Raw genomic sequence first — 21,699 nt, 5'->3', positions numbered from 1 at the left:
GGAAAGACAGATGGCACAGAGCTGCTGTACTAGTGCCGCCTCTCTCTTACATTTGGCAGTCCGCTCCCCTGCAAGTTAAAGCCTGGCAAAGGCCTGAGAACAGATGTGGAGAGCTGGCAGGGGCTCAAAGGCTGGCTCACCCAATCCCTTTATTTGACAGAGGAGGAAACTGAGGCCCAGGGCAGGGAAGAGACTTGCCCGTGGTCACAAGGGTGGAAGATTAGAATTCAAGTCCTCTGACCGCAGGGCCAGTACCCTTCCCGCATTTCCCTCTCTGTTCCCACATGCTGGTTGCTGTGACAACTCTAATCTGTCTCACACAAGCCTGGTACCTTGTGGGTTTTTGCACAGTCTGGAGGGGTTGTCACATAACCTCTCCCATCATACCTTGTGATCTGCTTGTGGAATGGGGGGGAGAACAAAACACAGAGAGATGCTTCTCATGAGAAAATTTGGGAGGCAGCATTAGGGAGTGGAAAGAGTAGAAGTCCCGAGTTCTAGTCTTCCTTCTGCCAGCAATTACCGTATGTATGACCCTTCTTTGGACCCCAGCATCTTCTTCTGTAAAATGACTGGATTAGACAATGAGCCTTTGATGGCCCCTTCGTTTGTTCAAATGCCACCTGAGCTCTTCCCACCACCCAAATTGGAGTCATTCATTAGTGAATTGACTCCTTATTGGTCTTCAAAAGAATTCTCTTTACCTTTCAATTGAGAAATCTACTGGGTAGCTGGGTGGCTCAGTGCATTGAGAGCCAGGCCTGGAGATGGGAGGTCCTGGGTTCAAATCTGACCTCAGACACTTCCCAGCTGTGTGACCCTGGGCAAGTCACTTCACCTCCATTTCCTAGACCTTACCACTCTTATGTCTTGGAACCAATATACAGTAGTGATTCCAAGACGAAAGGTGAGGGGGTAAAAAAAGAAGCAAATCTATAAAAGGAATAATGCATGCACAAATATAAAAATAAATAGAGAAACATAAAGGTTAGGTAGCCCAGTGGATAGAGTGCTGGGCCTGGAGTCAACAAGACCTGAATTTGAATCCTGTCTCAGACACTTACTAACAATGTAACCCTGAGCAAATCTCTTAACTGCTATTGGCCTCAGTTTCCTTATCTGTTAAAAAATTGAGCTAATAACAGCAGCCACGTCTCAGGGCTGTTAGGAAGATCAGAGGAGAGAATAGGAAAGATGCCCCAAAAGTCTCATGCAGTTACGAGCTAGTCAAGTTTAGATCTACATTAAAACTTTTGGGACACGCTGCATGCAAACTGCTTTACAAACCTTAAAGCACTATAGAAATGGAAGGGAGTAAGCAGATATTACATATATATATATATATATATATATATATATATATATATATGTATATATATACATATATATATGTATATATAAAACAACCTAAAAACCCTAACTCTAAATATATATAAGATGGAATGGAGGGCAGATAGGTGGCGCTGCAGTGGGTAAAGTGCCAGGCAGCCTGGAGTCAGGAAGACTCATCTTCCCGAGTTCGAATCTAGCCTCAGATACTTCCTGAGTGAGTCACTTCACCAATATGCTTCAATTTCCTCCTCTGGAAAATGAGCTGCAGAAGGAAATGGTGAACTGCTCCAGGATTTCCACCAGGAAAACCCCAGATGGGGTCACGAAGAGTCAGACACAACTGAAATAACCCAACAACATTACCTAGAGTAATAAAGGGGATAAGTTGCATATTGGAATTGATACTTGGGCAATGGAGCTCCTTTTTAAAATGTAAAGAGTTTTCAATGTATATGTATTTTTAAATCCTTATCTTCTGTTTTAGAATCAATACTGTATCAGTTCCAAGGCAGAAGAGTGGTGAGGGCTGGGCAATGGGGGTGAAGTGACTTGACCAGGGTCACACAGCTGGGAAGTATCCAAGGCCAGATTGGAACCCAGGACCTCCCGTCTCCAAGCTTAGTGCTCTATCTGCACACCTAACTGCCCCTCAATGTATATTTTTTATGGTTTGTTTTTGCTTGGAGGAGAGGGTACTTTTGGATCAGACCTATAATTGCATGGGTATAAGCAACTCCAGTGATGAAATTCCTTCTACCAATGTATGTCAGCTCCTGCTCCGCAATTTGAGAAACTAAGAATGTGGCCAGTAGAGCACTGAGGGGGTAAGGCACTGGCCCAGGGTCACATAGCCAGGATAGGTCAGAAGCAAAACTTGAACTGAGGCCTTCTTGACAGCCTCGCCAGGTCTCCTATTCTCTGGTCTAGTTGACTCTCATTCCCTTACCTGGTAAGCCCGGTTCTCCTTTCTCCCCCTTTATTGTCGGACAGTTTGGATCCACTTGTCCAGGGGGACCCGGCATCCCAGGCTCGCCCCTTCCACCTTTTTGTCCCACGGGACCTGGAAATCCCGCCTGACCCGGCAGACCACCATCACCTAGAAGAGGCACACAGAGAGACCCTTGGGTGTGTTATTGAGCATCTCTCCACACTATGGATTGCAAGATGTATATGCATTTTCTTCACGGTTCAAGTATATGCACACCCATTGTTCATGGCAAGCGTGTACATCATTTGGGGTCCCCATAGATGAACACACATGCATGTCAATACACAGGCACACAGCTGTATACACAAACATTGTTCTGGAGTGTTGGGACTCACCCATCTCACCCAAGATCCTTTGTATCCCACAGGCTTCCCGTAAAGAACCCCCAGGGAGCTCCGGCTGCCCTTTCTCATCATGGCTCCCCTCTAATGGGATCCTTGAAGGAAGGAGATTGTTTCATTTTCTGGAATGCCCCCACCTGGCAGATACATGGATTGTTCAGAATGTGGCAGGCACTGGATATGCTAAACAGGGTCCTCAATTTAGAGCAAGAAGGGGCTTGTTAGATGGTCCAATTCCTTCATTTTACAGATGGGGAAACTAAGGCTCAGGGAAGGAAAGAGACTCATACAAAGTCACATGTAGGTCTCTTGATCTAGAGCAGAGCTCAGCTCCTCCAACTCCATTTTACAGAGGCCCAGAGAAGGTGACTTGCCCCAGTTTGCCCAGGCAGTTAGTGTGAGTATAGACGAGATTTGCATCCAGGTCCCCTGACCCCAAAAGCATTCTCTTCTCCTCCGATTCCTTTGTTCTCCTCTTCCTTGTTCCAGGTCATTTCCTAACCTAACATTCTCTTTGCATTCTTGTAGAATGTAAGCTCAATGAAGGCAGGGGATGTTTCATTTCAGTCTTTGTAGTTCCAGTAGCTAGCCCAGGGCCTGGCACATCCCCAACTCTTCAGCAAGCTTTTCTCAGTCATCCAACTGATTAACTATCAAATCTATTCTTTCTTTCTATGCATGCCATCTCTCTTCTGCATCCCTTTCTCTCCATCCCCACATCCTCCACTCTGGTGCAGTCCCTCATCACCTTTCAACTGGATAACCACAATCATGTTCTCACCAGCCTTCTTGCCTCCAGTCTCTTCCCTCTCAACATGTCCTCCACTCAGACTGCAAAATAATTTTCCTAACACACAGGTGTGATCATGTTATTCCTGTGCTCAAGAATTTCCCAGGGCTCCCTATTGCCGGCAGGATCAAAGGCAAACTCCTCTGGTTCTTCACAGATTTCTTACCTCCTAAGCTTTAGACTCCTTCTCGTCTTCACCCAAATGACTCTCTATACTGGCTGTCCCCATGCTCCATACCTGGAATGTTCTCACCCCTCACTTGTGTCTTAGAATCAATCCTCAGCTTCCTTCAAGACTCAACCACACTCTGTGGGAGGGAGGGCTTCTTTCCCTCTGCTAGTATTCTTCACCACCACCATCATGTCACCTCCATTCTGTGTGTACCCTGGATACATACCCCTTGTCTTGCCTATTTGAAAGGAAGCTCTCTGAGGGCAGGGGTTCTTTTTACTGCTTCTTTCTCTCTCTAGCACCTGGCACGGTGCCTAATAATAGTTGACGGATCAATTTCTCAGACTCCTCCTTGCCTTCACGTTCCTCCAAGCTGCCCTGGGTCAGCCCAGCCCACTCAATGGAGCTCTCTTTGGGCATCCTCTCCAGTGCCCTCCCCAGGACCCAGCGCTGTGCCCGGCAGCTCAGGCTTACTCATCTTGGGCCTCTAACTGGTTAATTATCCAAATCTGTTTGAATGACTCTTTAAAGCTAATGGGATTTGGCCCTAACTGAGAGGGATAGATTTTCCAAAGTGCCACTGGAATTCACACAAATGAAGGAAACGTCTTTATGGCAGCTTTGCAAGAGTCCATTTTGCAAAGATGGGGATAAATATGTGTCAGGAAATTTTAAATATTTAAAAAATCATACTCTGGGCCCTAATTAGGCTGTGAAATAAATGAAACCAGCAGCGGCACATGAATACTCACCTTAAGTGAGTGGCTATTTTGAGCATTACAAAGGGCTTAAAATGCCAAATAGAGGCACTGAGTTTGCATTTGATACCAGAGCAGAAGATCAGGACGAGCCCTGGGTTTGAAGAGTTTTTTGTATTTTGGTATCTATGTGGACAGGGGAATGGAGGGAGGGGTTTGAAGGCTGGGAGACCAACTGGGAGGTGTGGTCTATAAGAGAGGGTGGTTCTTCCATGAATGGAGAAAAGGGAGTGAATCTGAGAGATGTTGGGGAGGGCAAGTGAGACTTGGCAACCGATTGGAAGGGAGGGGATGAGGGAGGAAGAAGAGGCAAGATTGCGGGTGACCTGAAGGATGTTATAATGAGATCTAGTTTGGATGTGATTTGATCATTTGAGGTTTCTATAGGACATCTGGTTAAAAATGTCTATGGGGCAGCTGGGTGGCTCAGTGGATTGAGAGCCAGGCCCAGAGATGGGAGGTCCTGGGTTCAAATCTGGCCTCAGATACTTCCTGACTAGGTGGCCTTGGGCAAGTCACTTCACTCCCATTGCCTAGTGTTTGCTGCTTTTCTGTCCTGGAACCAATATACAGTGTTGATTCTAAGATGGAAGGTGAGGGTTTTCCAAATGTCTACAAGGCAGTTTGTGATGTGAGACTGGAGTTCAAGAGGGAGATGATGCCTGCACAGGTCAAGTCAGACCAAGGACAGAGCCTTGTAGTTTACTCATGCTGAGAGAATGGAACAGGAAGGATTTTCCAGCATAGGGGAACGAGAAGGAATGACCAGAGAGATAGGAAAAGAGCCAAGAGAGAGTCTTGTCAAGAAGACCCAGGCAGGACAGAGTATGCAAGAGGAGAGGGTGGTCAACAGTGGCAGATGCTGCAGAGAGGTCAAGAAGGACTCCAGAGAACTGAGAAAAGGATGTTGGATTCAGCACTTAATCAAGCAGTCAGTGATGACCTTGGAGAGAGCGCTTTTGGTAGTGATGAGATGAGCATCAGATAGGAAAGGAGCGCAAAAGTAAGGGGACAAGAAGTGGACAGTTCCTCCTTCTAGGAGTCTGGCTATTAAAGGGCTAGGGTTAGAAAAGAAAAAATGAAAGATGATATTGAGAGGATGCCAAGATCAGCTGACGGTTTCCCAAGGATGAGAGGGGACTTGGGAATGTGGGAAGCAATAGGAAAAGGGTTAGTGGTTAGAGGTAGAAAACGAAGGCAGGAAAAGAGATCCTAGAAGAGTTGAGCTCCTAGAGAAGATGGGAGTAGATAGGATGGAGGATAGAAACCGGGAGGTTGGCCATGGCAAGAAGAAGGGCAACTTCTTCATTCAAGCCTGGAGCACAAGATGAAAAAAGTAGAAGATGTTGCTGAGGGCTTGTCAAGTGTAGGAATCAAACTGAAGAGGAAGTTCCCCAAAGATGGCTTCATTTTTTGGTAATGTCTGCCTGCCTTAATGCAGCGCTGAGTATCAATGAGGAGGCCTTTACCATTTGGGTCCCACCTTTGACTTTGACCTAAAAATCACATTTAAAGACATTTGGGATCTGCATTAATTTTGCAACAAAACTTTCACATCCAAAGAAAGAAATAGTTCCTGTCCCTTTGAAAAGCAGGTGAAGGAAATTCCCCATGCCTCCACCATTGCCCCTTGCCTTGACATAGTATAATAAAAATTTCTCTCATGTTTCAGCTTCTCAAGGGAGGGAGAACATACCTCCTTTTTTAAAAAATTAATTAATTGATTTAGACTATTTTTCCATGGATCCATGATTCATGTTCTTTCCCTCCTCTCCTCCCATTCCCTCCATAGCCAATGAGCAATTCCACTGGGTTCTACATGTATCATTGTTCAAAACCTACTTCCACATTATTAATATCTGCACTAGTGATCATTTAAGACCCAAACCACAATCATATCCCCATCAAACCATGTGACCAATCGTTTTTCTTCTGGGTTTCTACTCCCACATACCTCCTTGAACAGAACGTGCAGCCAACTATTACCTTTAAAGCCAGGAACACCATTCCTGCCGGGAATTCCTAAAGGTCCTGGTGGTCCTGGAGGCCCCAGCTTCCCCATTTCACCTTTGGTTCCTAGAAGCAGTGAATGAGCAAAGTTATTCTAGACAAAACCTCAAAGAATGTCTGTGACCTGAGAAGGACATGGTAGGAACACAGATTCAGAGGCAGAGACCATCTGGTGAACCCTTCCCTCTCCTTTGCAGAGGAGGAAACATCAAGTTCTAGAAGGGCCCTTCAAGGCCTTGGAGGCCAATTCCCTCAATTCACAAAAGAAGAAACAGGCCCAAAGCTGACTAGCTCAGAGTCACAGAGGCAGGCAATGATAGAGACAAATGAGAAGATCATTTTATACCGCACGCTATGGAGCCAAAAAAGAAGGATGTCTGGGCCTCAGTTTTCCCATTTGTGAAATGAGAGATGTGGCCTTGAAAGTCAGATATGACAGTTTAAGCCACCATCACTCTACTGGGGATAAGTTCATTGGGTCCTTTGTAATTGCAACAGGAAATGTTGCTATAAAATCCACTTGGAATCAGGGAACCCGTTTTGAATCCTAGATCAACCATTTGCTACCTGGACATGTCATTTGTCCTCCATGGACTTCAGTTTCCTCATATGTAAGTGAGAAGGTTCAACTAGATGGCTTCTAATGTCTCTTCCAGCACTAAACCTATAATCTTATGTGTTATCTTAGAGGAGTCACTTTACCTCCCTGGGCCTGAGTTTCCTCCTCTGTAAAATGAAGCGGTTGGTCTGGATGACCTCTGAGGTCCCTTCCAGATTGAGAATTCGGTTCCAATATATGGCCCAGAGAACGGTCCTTCCCTTCTCTGGACCTCAGTTTCTTCCTCTGTAAAATGAGGAGTTTTGGCTTGTTGGCCTCTGAGGGTCCTGCCAGTTCTCGATCTCAGATCCCATTTTACAAAGCATTCCCACTCTGCTCCCTAAAGGATCCTTTCTTACAGCCAGCAATGAGCAACACCACAGGCAGAATAAAAGCAACCCACCCACATCATTATGATCAGCAATAATTTGTAGTAATCAGAGAGAAACATTTTTAATTACCTGAAAGCCCAGGGGCACCATCTCGTCCTGGGGACCCTGGGAAACCCGGAGGCCCCACGACACCAGGTGTTCCAGGGTTGCCTTGATGGCCTCTCTCCCCAGGAGGCCCTGGGACATCAAAGCCAGGGGGTCCTGGGTCACCCTTTCTGCCTGGGTCTCCTGGCAAGCCTGGATGATATAATGCAAGTGCCATCAACCTTTGACTTGATTAAAGATTCAGACTTATTTCCCAGCAAACCCTGACAAACCCTGCCCAGTGTAAACCCAGGCTGAAGGTAGCCATATTTGGGGATTCAGGAGAAAAGAATGATCTCAGAATAATCCCATATTTCGATCTTCAAGGCCGTGTATAAGGTTACGGTTTCTTTCTAGGACACGTAACTATAAATCCTCCAGGGATCCCTGACGACTGGTTATGTTAGCAAAAAAGGCTCAGGAAACACACGCAAGTTTCTCGTAATAGGAGGAATTCAGAGCAGAACTATGGAGTGAATCAAGCCGGCCCAGCTGAGCAATTGATATAACGGCCACAACTGCGGGTGGGAAGGGGGGAGGAGGACGTTCAAAGACATCAGAGTTTAGATCAGTTCGGTGACCAAGCTGGATTCCAGAAGGCTAATGATGAAGTAGGCCTCCCTCTTCTGGGTAGAAAGGTGGCAAATTTGTATGCTGGCACAGTCAGGGTAGCAGGAAGTATGACTTGACTGCAATGCTTTGTGACAAGGGAGGGTTCTAATGGATGGGAGCTAACTGGGGAGGAACAATGAGGTTTTAAAAAGCATCAATAAAACACTTTAAAAATGAAATTTCTTCTGAATGTTGTTCTAATGACCAAGCTTGATCCTAGAGAAGAGGCAGGGAAAAAGGCACCTCCCTTCTTTGGCGAGCTAGGGGGCTAGGGGCATTGGATATTATAGCATACATTTTGAGGTGTGGCTGATAAGCTGGGCTTTTCTGGATTGCTTTCCTTGCTCCCCCTGCCCCCCACACTCTACTTTTTATTCTTGGTTACAAAGGATGGTTCTCTGAGCAGGAAAGAGTCATCGTATTCGGGAAGGAAGGTGATTCCAAACGAAAAGATAAAAATAACAATCCAAAAGAAAAATGGTAAGTTCATAAAATTATGAAGTTAAAGCCAGATTAGATTCCAAAAGAGTGCTCATGGAGTCCAACCTCCTCGTTTTACAGAAGAGAAAACAGACCCAGCAAGGGAAAGTGATTTGCCCAAAGACAGTGCACACTGACAGTGAGGATCAGAACTGGGATTTCCACCCAGGTCCTCTGACTTCCAATCCTGAGCCCTTTGGGGTAGAAATGGGGACTGTGGAACGGGGATAGGGAATGCCATCCCAATCAGCAGAGATGCTAGCCCTCATTTCTGTGGAAATCCAGTCCTGTAAGATGAGAACAGGGTTCTTAGGCAAGTTCCAACCTCCTTAGGCCTCAGTTTCCTTGACAATAAAATGAGCAGGTTGGATTAAATGGTTTCTGCCTCCCTGCCAGCTCTAAATCTGTGACTTGAAATCTTAATCTCCCCACCACCATTTATGAGCTGGGGCATCTTGAGCCAATTGGGACTTCTCTGAACAACAAGGCCCTCATCTAGAAAATGGATGTGCCCCCTTATGTGTCTGAAAATGGGCTGGGGTTGAAACACTTGAGAGAGAGCAAAGAGAAAAACTAGGGATTAGAGGAATGATTAGTGCAATTCAGACTGTAACCTGTATTCAAGCACCAGGGCAACAGGGTTTACAAAAAACCACCGAAGCAGAGACACTGCTCTCTTTCTCTGTCTAGTTCTTTCTGCCTCTCCCTTCCCATCTTTCTCTCTCTCATCCTTTCTCCCCGGTCTCCCTACAACTCTATCCTTCTCTCTTTTTCCTTCCCTCTCCCTGTCTCTCTTCTTCCCCCTTTCCTTCCATATCCATCCTTCTCTCTCTGTCTCTGTTTCCTCTCCTCCTCCTCTCTCCCATCTCTCTTTTTCCTTCCCCCTCTCTCCCTCCCTCCCCATCTTTCTCTTTCTCCCTTCTCCCTTCCCTCCTCTTTGTACCCCTTTCCCCATCTGCCTCTCCCTCTATCTCTATCCTCCTCTCATCTCTCTCCCATATCTTTCTCATCCCTCTGCCTCCCTCCAGTTCTCCAACTCCATCCTTCTCTCTCCCTCCCCTCCTCTCTCCCTTTGGACCACCCACCTCCTCTCTCTCTCTCTCTCTCTCTCTCTCTCTCTCTCTCTCTCTCTCTCTCTCTCTCTCTCTCTCTCTCTCTCTCTCTCCTCCCCCTAACCTCCTCCCTTCTCCCCCCTCTCTCCCCCACCCCCTCTCTCTCTCCAGCCCAGTGCTGCTCCCTCCTGGCTCTAAGGCCTATGGTCTTGTGATTGAGGATTCATAAGTGAGAGCTCTGTATTTGAGCTTATATTGGAAATCCTCACCTTTCATTCAAATAAACCAACCGTTATTAACAAAATTTGAGTTTGGGGGCTTGCACCGCATCGGCAATAGGGAGGTACAAAGGTTATTGTTTCATTTTAACGCCTCCGAATGTGCTGGATGTTTTTGACGTTTGTGCACTAGGCGAACAGAAATGCAGAAAGAGAAATGGGAGCTCTCTGCACTAATGAACACCACAGAAACACTATGTAGATTATCTTCGACTGCCGAAATTACAATCCAAAAACACTTTTTTCTAGCAATGTCAGAGCTGTCAATACCTCGAATAATGAATAAATGCAAATCTCCTGGACGACTGCACTAGCCTCCTAATTGGTCTCTGTGCCTCAGCTCTCCTCTCTCTTCTCCAGCCCATCCTCCACCCACCCAGCTGCCAAAGCATTCCCTCCTGAAGCACAGGCCTACTCACATCAGTCCTCAGTTCAGTCAGTTCTATGGATTCCCTATTAGCTTGTCCTCTGTTTTGTACGTGAAGACAACATGGTACACAGGATGTGTTACTGGACTTGCAGTCAGGAAGAAGCAGGTTCAAATCCTGTCTCAGATACTTCCTAGGCAAGGATATCACTTCTCTTCCCTAGGCCTCAGTTTCCTCATCTGTAAAATGAGAGCATTAGACTAGCTGACCTTTAAGGCCTTTTTTTAAGCTCTGGAGCCATGATGCCAAATTGTCTCCCCTAATGGGGGCAGAAAAAAGGGAATAGGCATTTGTGGAGCACCTCCACCATGTGCCAGTAACTGTGCTAAATGCCTTTTAAAAATAGGAGCACATTTGATCCTCACCACTACCCTGACAGGGGTTGCTGTTATTACACCTGTTTTGCATTCAAAGAAACTGAGGCAGGCAACAGTGAAGGGACTTGCCCAGGGTCACACGGCTAATAAATGTCTGAAGTTTGATTGAGCTCAGGTCTCTGCAGTATGGCGGCAGCCAGCTTTCTCTGGTAGGCCCCAAATGGACTTCAAGTTAATACCTACACTAATAAATAATCACAAGACCAAAATATCTTGCCTTGGCTCAAATTGGAAAGACCTCAATGAAAAGGTCTATTTAAAGGAGCACTATTGGATCGTATGAAAAGCCAACTGTGTTTGGAATTCAAAGAGGTATGAGAAGACTTGAATAAACAGAGTAGAGAATTGGGAGGTTGCAAAAAAGATGTGAAAACAACAGTAACATGCCCTTCCTCTCACGGAGGCAGGGGCAGCTTTGGGGACAGAATGTGGCATACGCCATTAGTCCCAGGCTGACGGGCTTGGCTGTTTTCTTCATTCCAGGGGAAGTACTACAGAGGATGGGCTATTTTATCTAAATATGAAAGTCATCAACAAAACAACTTCTTTTCAAAAACTAAAAATTTAATAAAATTGAAAACTTCTTTTAATGCTTATGACAAGAGAATAAAATTCTGGTTTTGTTTTGTTTTCAGTCTTAACAGTTAGAAACTGTACTGAGATTTTAGGCACATTCTCTCTATAGAAATCAACACTAGGTTTTCTGGGATGCCCAGCTCATGATTATCATTATCATTATTATTATATTATATTATTCGTATCAATGTGATACTTCAAGAATTAACAGCCTTCCTTGAAACACTCACAAGTGCTATTAGGTAAAGTATTAAGCCCATTTCACAGATGAGGAGACTAAAGTTTATCCAGAGTCACACAGTTTTAAGCTCCAGAGAGAGCATTAAAATTCTGATCTTCTGATTCCAGGTCCAAGACTCATGTCAATACACCATCCTGCTAGGGTGACCTGGCAAGAAATGGATAGTAGGTTGAGTAACGGTCTTTTAGAGGTTCAGTCCAGTGTGGTGATCTCTCTAAAGCTGGGATCAGGCAATGAAGCCTAAGTCAAGGGTGGCTGTGATCTGACCTGGAGAGATGAATAATCAACCAAACGGAGGGTGGGAAGGTGCACACACCTCTCCCCGTGTTTGCCACTCACAGGCCTGGACTCCTGTGCGCTCCTATTCTGTCCCCTCCCTCATCCCCAAAGCTCCCAGTCTCCCCACTTTTGCACCAAGCATCACTTTTTAGGGCGGGTGTAACCTTACTGCTACCAGGGCACAGAGCAGCACCTATGCAGATGCTATTGGGGAAACAACTAAGCTTCTCCTCGTGAGCCCCAGATCATCCCTGCCAGGGATCCCCAAGAGGGAGAGCTCTAGTTCTAAGGCAGTGACTGGTGAGTCACCTCCCATTTCTTTCCACTTTAGGCTGAGACAGAATGAGCCACACAGGATGAACAAGCATAGATGGGTTACAACATACATCCTCGTTCTAATGTCCTGATCTTGTCCCCCAAGTGCACCCCTCTTCTAAACTGTCTTATTACTGTCAAGGGCACCACCGTGCTTCGGATTCCCAAGCTCAGAGTCATCTTCCCTTGCTCACGCTTTCTCACCCCGCCCATCTGATCAGTTGCCAAACCTTATCGTTTCTTCGCTTTCTCTAACATCTTGAATCTTCTCTCCACTCACACAGCCACCACCCTGGGAAAGGCCCTCATTACCTCTGTCCTGGACTAGTGCAATGGTCTCCTAATTGGTCCCCCTGCCTCAAGCATCTCCCCACTCCAGTCCATTCTTCACTCGGCTGCCAAAATGATTTTCCTAAAAGTGTAGGTCTGACCGTGTCACTCCGCTCTCTTTTCAATAAACTCCAGAGGCTCTCCCTAGGATCAAACGCCATTCCATTTTCCTCTCATCCTCTGTCTGATTTCGGGGCTTTGTGTAAGTTTTAGAAGGCCCATAATTATTAGCACAGTACTTCGTGTATATAATTTGCAAATAAATAAATATACACGTATTGAGGTTTAACCTCGGATTCTCTTTTTTGAACTGATCCTTACATGCAATCAGTAAACGTTGGACACCCCTGGCCTATGGAGCCAGAACTAATTTCACACAAATTTGTGGTGGGTAGAAGAGGGGAGAGTTCGTATATTTAATAGCAACCTAAGAAACTATACTCAAGTGGTCTGAGTTCAGTCTAAATCATTGTGCCTTTAATTATACCTTCTCCAAAACATCAATGGAGTTATTGTTAGGGCACATAAAAGAATTTAAGCCATGTCTACATCAAATAATGCCAGATTAGAAGATGATTGGTTCTGGCTCTTTTGACCGGCTTCCTGGTGAAGTGGAAAGAATGTTGGATTTGGAATGCCAGCTTGGCACTTAAACTACCTGTATGAACTTAAGTAAGTCTTTTCTTCTACCCCCACCCCCACTACCACCCCCCAGATGCTTATGGTCCTCAGTTTCCATCTCAATAAAACAAGGGGAATGAATCAAATGACCTCTGGTTCCAGAGGTCTTCCGGCTCTAAGTCTAGGATTCTAGCTATGTGTGACTTTGGGCAAGTCTTTTCATCCCTTGGGGCCTCAATTTCTTCCTCTGTAAAATAAGGAGACTGAATTCAATAACTTCAGGCTCATAGCTGGAAAGCTGGAAGAAGACTCAGAGGCCATCTAATTCAACTTCCTCATTTTACAGAGGATGAAAAGTGAACAGCCTTCTCTTCACCAGAGAGAGAACGTGACTTGTGTTAGGTTACACAGTTAGTCATCATCAGAGATGGTCCTAAAGTCTCTGATTCTAACAACAGCTCAATTTCCACTGGTCCCTTCTATAGGATCTCTGATCCTATAAATTACTGCAGATCATAATTATCCAATCCTTGGGGGATAACTTAGTCTTATGGGACAGCTAGGTGGCATAGTAGATAGAGTACCAGGCTTGAAGTCAGGAAGACCTGTGCTAAAATCCAGACTCACTTAGCTGTGTGACCCTGAACAAGTCATTTAACCCTGCTAGCCTCGGTTTCATCCTCTGTAAAATGAGCTAGAGAAGGAAATGGCAAACTACTCCAGTACCTCTGCCAAGAGAACTCCAAATAGGGTCACTAAGAGACAGACACAACTGAAACAACTGAAAAACCACCACCACAAAACTTAGTAACATAAATAAGTAGGGGTCTGAGCTGGAATAACAGGAGAATCCAGACCTTTCTCAATAAAGTCTCTGTTATGTTCTTCTACTTAAAATAGGCTTTATTGATGTTTTCTGTTTGCACCTCATAGTCATTTCCAGATACGACATGCTCCACTCTCATAATACCAGTCCAGTGAGTCTTCTCTTGTAATAAACAAAAGCAGTTAAGCAAACTCAACCAAAGGAGCAACAGATTAGGAGTGTAGAATCCCCCACCTCTCCCACAAAAGGAAGTAGATGCATTTCCTCTCGATTCTCTGGAGCATAGATTGGATGTAATAATTATACAATTTGGCTTCATTTTAATGCTCTTTGTTTACTGTTCTTATACTGATTATGTATATTAACTTTCTGCTTTTGCTTACTTCTCACTAGGTCAGTTCATATAAATCTTCCCAAGTTTCTCTGAATTCTTCTATTTGTCATTTTTTATGGCTCAATAATATTACATTCCATTTAAATACTGAATTTTTTTCAGCCAATCACCCACTTTGTTTACATTTATTTGCTAGCACAAAAAGTACCGCTAGCAATATAAGACTTTTATTTCTGTCCTTCATCTCTTTGGGGCACATCCCCAACAGTGAAAAATGAGTCAAAATCATCCAGTGACTTTTCTCACATAATGCTGAAGAATTTTCTAGAACAACCAGACCAATTCACTTCAGATTGAATATGTCTATCTTTGCACAGCTCCTCCAAAGTTGAGTATTTCTATTGTTTGTCACTTTTTGCCAACTTACAGGGTATTCCATGAAAACTCAGATATGTTTTAAGTAGCATTTCTCTTATTTTTAGCAACTTATATGTGTGTTGATAGTTTGTGGTTTTCCTTTTGAAAACTCTTCAGTCTTGGCCTACTTCTCCATTGCAAAAGGTCCTTGTAGTTTCCAATATATCTTGGATATCAGACTTTTATCAAGGATATTTGATACAAATTCCCCCCAATTTATCTTAGCTGCTGCGTTGACTCTATGTTCACACAAAACTTTTGTGTAGTCAAAATTGTCTAGTTTCTATTTTATGATATTTTCTATTCCTTATTTGGTAAAAACGTTACTATCTAGAGTTGTGAAAGATACTTCTTTTCATTCTCTTCTAATTTTGCTCCAATGCTATCTTTTAATGTTTAAGTTGTGTTCCTATTTGGAATTTGCTGTGACGTATGATGTGAGATGTTGGGCTAAGCCTATTTTGTACCAAAATACTTTCCAGTTGTCCCAAAAGTTCTTCATTAGGGAATCCTAATCAAGCAAATGAGTCTTAAGATTATGAAATCAGACTTCCGGTTAAGATGGCGGCTTAGAGAAAGCTGAAGTTCAGATCTCCGGAAAACCCTTCCCAACCGATCTCAAACTAGAAGCTCCTAAGGCGCCGAAATTCAAAACGATCAACAGCACAGACCCTGGGAACCCTCCTCCTGGACCTGGACCCGGTTCAAAAGGTACGGCTCCCCTTAAAAGCCAGAACCCGAGATCCCTCGGACCTCAGGGGTAGGAGCGCAGAGTCCAAGGCTCCCGGAAGCGGCAGCCGCGCCGGGCTCAGAGAGCAGGGTCTGAGGAACAACAACCCTCAGGGTTTTCTACCCAAGTCCCAGTCCGGGTGAAAGTTACTGCCTGGGGCTTCCGCTGCAAAGAGCCAGTCGGTCAAAGAGAGCCGGTCGGTCCGGGTGAAAGTTACTGCCTGGGGCCTCCGCTGCAAAGAGCCGGTTGGTCCGGGTGAAAGTTACTGCCTGGGGCCTCCGCTGCAGAGAGCTGGTCAAAACAACAGCAACCCTCAGGGCGGGCAAGACAGCCTCACGGGCTGGATCCTGCTATCCAAGACTCAGTGAAAGTCTGTGCTCTCGGAGCTTGGGGAAGCGGCAGCCCATCCCCCCGCAGGCCGACGAAACAGCCTCACGGCCAGGGATTCTGACGGCAACTTCCGGAAATCGAGCCAGGGGGAGAGTGTGGCCTCGTGGTCCGACCCTTCCATTCCAGTTCCAGTGAGGCATATTCAGTTTAACCCAGGGAACGCTCATAGAACCAACATCTGCCCAGGACTAAAGCCTCTGATCACCAGACAAAGACAAGAAAAGCCAATCCTCCACGTTCAGAGATGACAAACTCCACAGAAGCACAGAAGCCCCAAAATACCAAGAAAAATAAGAAGAAAGGGGCGACTCTGGACACATTCTATGGAGCCAAAATACAAAATACAGAGCAGATAGAAGAAGATATACAAGAAAATTCTCCAAAATCTTCCAAAGGAAATAGAAACTCTCCACAAACCCATGAAGAATTTGAATCAGAAAGGACCAAAAAGATGGAAGCCCTCTGGGAGGAAAAGTGGGAAATGATGCAAAAGAAATTCACGCATCTACAAAACCAGTTTGACCAAACTGTAAAAGAAAACCAGGCTTTAAAGCAAGAACTAATAAAGCAAAGCCAAAACACCAAGAAATTAGAAGAGAACATAAAATATCTCACCGACAAGGTGATAGATCTGGAAAACAGGGGGAGAAGAGAAAATTTAAGAATAATTGGACTCCCAGAAAAGCCAGAAATAAACACCAAACTGGACATGGTGATACAAGATATAATCAAAGAAAATTGCCCAGAGATTCTAGAACAAGGGGGCAATACATCCACTGACAGAGCTCACAGAACACCTTCTACACTAAACCCCCAAAAGACAACTCCCAGGAATGTAATTGCCAAATTCCAAAGCTATCAAACAAAAGAAAAAATCCTACAGGAAGCCAGAAAAAGACAATTTAGATATAAAGGAATGCCAATCAGGGTCACACAAGACCTTGCAAGTTCTACGCTGAATGATCGTAAGGCATGGAACATGATCTTCAGAAAGGCAAGAGAGCTGGGTCTCCAACCAAGAATCAGCTACCCAGCAAAACTGACTATATACTTCCAAGGGAAAGTATGGGCATTCAACAAAATAGAAGACTTCCAACTTTTTGCAAAGAAAAGACCAGAGCTCTGTGGAAAGTTTGATACCGAAAATCAAAGAGCAAGGAATACCTGAAAAGGTAAATATTAAGGAAAGGGGAAAAATGTTATCTTCTTTTACTCAAACTCTCTTCTATAAGGACTACATTTATATCAACCTATGTATACTAATATGTGGGGAAAATGTAATGTATAAATAGGGGGTAAAGAAAGACCAAATAGAATAATGGTTCTCACACAAAGATTCACAGGGGAAGGGGAGGGGAAGAAAACTCCTATAAGAAGGAGAGGAAGAGGGGGGGGGTTACTTAAACCTCAATCTCAGGGAAATCAACTCTGAGAGGGAAAAACATCCAGATCCATTGGGATCTTGAATTCTATCTTACCCAACAAGGGTAAGGAGAAGGGAAAACCAAGGGGGGGAGGGGGAGAGGGAGAACAAAAAGGGAGGGAAAGAGAGGGGGGAGGGGGAGGGAACAAAAAGGGAGGGACTAAAAAGGGAAACATCAAGGGAGGGGACAAGGGGGACTGATTCAAAGTAAATCACTGGACTAAAAGGTAGAGCCGAAGAAGAAAAGGTTAGAATTAGGGAAGGCAATCAAAATGCCAGGGAGTCCACAAATGACAATCATAACTTTGAACGTGAATGGGATGAACTCACCCATAAAACGTAGACGAATAGCTGAATGGATTAGAATCCAAAACCCTACCATATGTTGTCTTCAAGAAACACACATGAGGCGGGTTGACACCCACAAGGTCAGAATTAAAGGATGGAGTAAGACCTTCTGGGCCTCAACTGATAGAAAGAAGGCAGGAGTGGTAATCATGATATCTGATAAAGCCAATGCAAAAATAGACCTGATCAAAAGGGATAGGGAAGGTAATTATATTTTGTTAAAAGGGACTCTAGACAATGAGGAAATATCATTAATCAACATGTATGCACCAAATAATATAGCACCCAAATTTCTAATGGAGAAACTAGGAGAATTGAAGGAAGAAATAGACAATAAAACCATACTAGTGGGAGACTTAAACCAACCATTATCAAATTTAGATAAATCAAATCAAAAAATAAATAAGAAAGAGGTAAAAGAAGTGAATGAAATCTTAGAAAAATTAGAATTAATAGACATATGGAGAAAAATAAATAGGGATAAAAAGGAATACACCTTCTTCTCAGCACCACATGGCACATTCACAAAAATTGACCATACATTAGGTCACAGAAACATAGCACACAAATGCAAAAAAGCAGAAATAATGAATGCAGCCTTCTCAAATCACAAGGCAATAAAAATAATGATTAGTAATGGTACATGGAAAACCAAATCTAAAACCAATTGGAAATTAAACAATATGATACTCCAAAACCGTTTAGCTAAAGAAGAAATCATAGAAACAATTAATAATTTCATCAAGGAAAATGACAATGGCGAAACATCCTTTCAAACTTTTTGGGATGCAGCCAAAGCGGTAATCAGAGGCAAATTCATATCCCTGAAAGCTCATATTAACAAACAAGGGAGAGCAGAGATCAATCAATTGGAAATGCAATTGAAAAAACTCGAAAGCGATCAAATTAAAAACCCCCAGCAGAAAACCAAATTAGAAATCCTAAAAATTAAGGGAGAAATTAATAAAATCGAAAGTGATAGAACTATTGATTTAATAAATGAGACAAGAAGCTGGTACTTTGAAAAAACAAACAAAATAGACAAAGTACTGGTCAATCTAATTAAAAAAAGGAAGGAAGAAAAGCAAATTCACAGCATTAAAGATGAAAAGGGGGACAGCACCTCCAATGAGGAGGAAATTAAGGCAATCATTAGAAATTACTTTGCCCAATTATATGGCAATAAATACACCAATTTAGGAGAAATGGATGAATATATACAAAAATACAAACTGCCTAGACTAACAGAAGAGGAAATAGAATTCTTAAATAATCCCATATCAGAAATTGAAATCCATCAAGCCATCAAAGAACTTCCTAAGAAAAAATCCCCAGGGCCTGATGGATTCACCTGTGAATTCTATCAAACATTCAGAGAACAGTTAACCCCAATACTATACAAACTATTTGACATAATAAGCAAAGAGGGAGTTCTACCAAACTCCTTTTACGACACAAACATGGTACTGATTCCAAAACCAGGCAGGTCAAAAACAGAGAAAGAAAACTATAGACCAATCTCCCTAATGAATATAGATGCAAAAATCGTAAATAGGATACTAGCAAAAAGACTCCAGCAAGTGATCAGAAGGATCATTCACCATGATCAAGTAGGATTCATACGAGGGATGCAGGGCTGGTTCAACATTAGGAAAACCATCCACATAATTGACCACATCAACAAGCAAACTAGCAAGAACCACATGATTATCTCAATAGATGCAGAAAAAGCCTTTGATAAAATACAACACCCATTCCTATTAAAAACACTAGAAAGCATAGGAATAGAAGGGTCATTCCTAAAAATAATAAACAGTATATATCTAAAACCAACAGCTAATATCATCTGCAATGGGGATAAACTAGATGCATTCCCAATAAGATCAGGAGTGAAACAAGGATGCCCATTATCACCTCTACTATTTGACATTGTACTAGAAACACTAGCAGTAGCAATTAGAGAAGATAAAGAAATTGAAGGCATCAGAATAGGCAAGGAGGAGACCAAGTTATCACTCTTTGCGGATGACATGATGGTCTACTTAAAGAATCCTAGAGATTCAACCAAAAAGCTAATTGAAATAATCAACAACTTTAGCAAAGTTGCAGGATACAAAATAAACCCACATAAATCATCAGCTTTTCTATATATCTCCAACACAGCTCAGCAGCAAGAACTAGAAAGAGAAATCCCATTCAAAATCACCTTAGACAAAATAAAATACCTAGGAATCTATCTCCCGAGACAAACACAGGAACTATATGAACACAACTACAAAACACTCGCCACACAACTAAAACTAGACTTGAACAATTGGAAAAACATTAACTGCTCATGGATAGGACGAGCCAATATAATAAAAATGACCATCCTACCCAAACTTATTTATCTATTTAGTGCCATACCCATTGAACTACCAAAATACTTCTTCACTGATTTAGAAAAAACCATAACAAAGTTCATTTGGAAGAACAAAAGATCAAGGATATCCAGGGAAATAATGAAAAAAAACACATATGATGGGGGCCTTGCAGTCCCAGACCTAAAACTATATTACAAAGCAGCAGTCATCAAAACAATTTGGTACTGGCTAAGAAACAGAAAGGAAGATCAGTGGAATAGACTGGGGGAAAGAGACCTCAGCAAGACAGTATACGATAAACCCAAAGATCCCAGCTTTTGGGACAAAAATCCACTATTCGATAAAAACTGCTGGGAAAATTGGAAGACAGTGTGGGAGAGACTAGGAATAGATCAACACCTCACACCCTACACCAAGATAAATTCAAAATGGGTGAGTGACTTAAACATAAAGAAGGAAACCATAAGTAAATTGGGTAAACACAGAATAGCATACATGTCAGCCCTTTGGGAGGGGAAAGGCTTTAAAACCAAGCAAGACATAGAAAGAATCACAAAATGTAAAATAAATAATTTTGACTACATCAAACTAAAAAGCTTTTGTACAAACAAAACCAATATAACTAAAATCAGAAGGGAAACAACAAATTGGGAAAAAATCTTCATAGAAACCTCTGACAAAGGTTTAATTACTCATATTTATAATGAGCTAAATCAATTGTACAAAAAATCAAGCCATTCTCCAATTGATAAATGGGCAAGGGAAATGGATAGGCAGTTCTCAGATAAAGAAATCAAAACTATTAACAAGCACATGAAGAAGTGTTCTACATCTCTTATAATCAGAGAGATGCAAATCAAAACAACTCTGAGGTATCACCTCACACCTAGCAGATTGGCTAACATAACAGCAAAGGAAAGTAATGAATGCTGGAGGGGATGTGGCAAAGTAGGGACATTAATTCATTGCTGGTGGAGTTGTGAACTGATCCAACCATTCTGGAGGGCAATTTGGAACTATGCCCAAAGGGCGACAAAAGAATATCTACCCTTTGACCCAGCCATAGCACTGCTGGGTCTGTACCCCAAAGAGATAATGGACACAAAGACTTGTACAAAAATATTCATAGCTGCGCTCTTTGTGGTGGCCCAAAACTGGAAAACGAGGGGATGCCCATCAATTGGGGAATGGCTGAACAAACTGTGGTATATGTTGGTGATGGAATACTATTGTGCTCAAAGGAATAATAAAGTGGAGAAGTTCCATGGAGACTGGAACAACCTCCAGGAAGTGATGCAGAGCGAGAGGAGCAGAACCAGGAGAACATTGTACACAGAGACTAATACACTGTGGTATAATCGAACGTAATGGACTTCTACATTAGGGGCGGTGTAATGTCCCTGAACAACTTTCAGGGATCCAGGAGAAAAAAAACACCATTCATAAGCAAAGGATAAACTATGGGAGTGGAAACACCGAGAAAAAGCAACTGCCTGAATACAGAGGTTGAGGGGACATGACAGAGGATAGACTTTAAATGAACACTCTAATGCAAATACTATCAACAAAGCAATGGGTTCAAATCAAGAAAACATCTAATGCCCAGTGGACTTACGCGTCGGCTATGGGGGGTGGGGGGGAGGAAAAGAAAATGATCTATGTCTTTAACGAATAATGCTTGGAAATGATCAAATAAAATATATTAAAAAAAAAAGATTATGAAATCACCAAAGCTATTATATCCTTAGGAGGCTGGGATTTTTTTTTAAATTTTGAATGTATATCCTTCTAATTCCTGGAGATTTTATCATTCC

The 21,699-nt window shown here is 43.1% G+C and overlaps 1 protein-coding gene across 1 annotated transcript in view; it reads right to left on the bottom strand.

Annotated features, from left to right (window-relative positions):
- COL4A6 (collagen type IV alpha 6 chain) overlaps nucleotides 1-21,699 on the bottom strand; it is a 216,767-nt gene that overhangs the window by 66,826 nt on the left and 128,242 nt on the right. The window contains exons 31-33 of the mRNA XM_056809860.1: nucleotides 7,451-7,618; nucleotides 6,368-6,457; nucleotides 2,279-2,428 (exon numbers count right to left, since the gene is read on the bottom strand). Coding sequence (XP_056665838.1) covers nucleotides 2,279-2,428; nucleotides 6,368-6,457; nucleotides 7,451-7,618 — 408 coding nt within the window. The remainder of the gene's footprint in view (nucleotides 1-2,278; nucleotides 2,429-6,367; nucleotides 6,458-7,450; nucleotides 7,619-21,699) is intronic.

This window comes from Monodelphis domestica, chromosome X (genome assembly GCF_027887165.1).
Source record: "Monodelphis domestica isolate mMonDom1 chromosome X, mMonDom1.pri, whole genome shotgun sequence".
Classification (NCBI taxonomy): Eukaryota; Metazoa; Chordata; class Mammalia; order Didelphimorphia; family Didelphidae; genus Monodelphis; species Monodelphis domestica.
The sequence above is the reverse complement of the archived record's forward strand: the minus strand, read 5'-3'. Positions and strand labels throughout refer to the sequence as shown.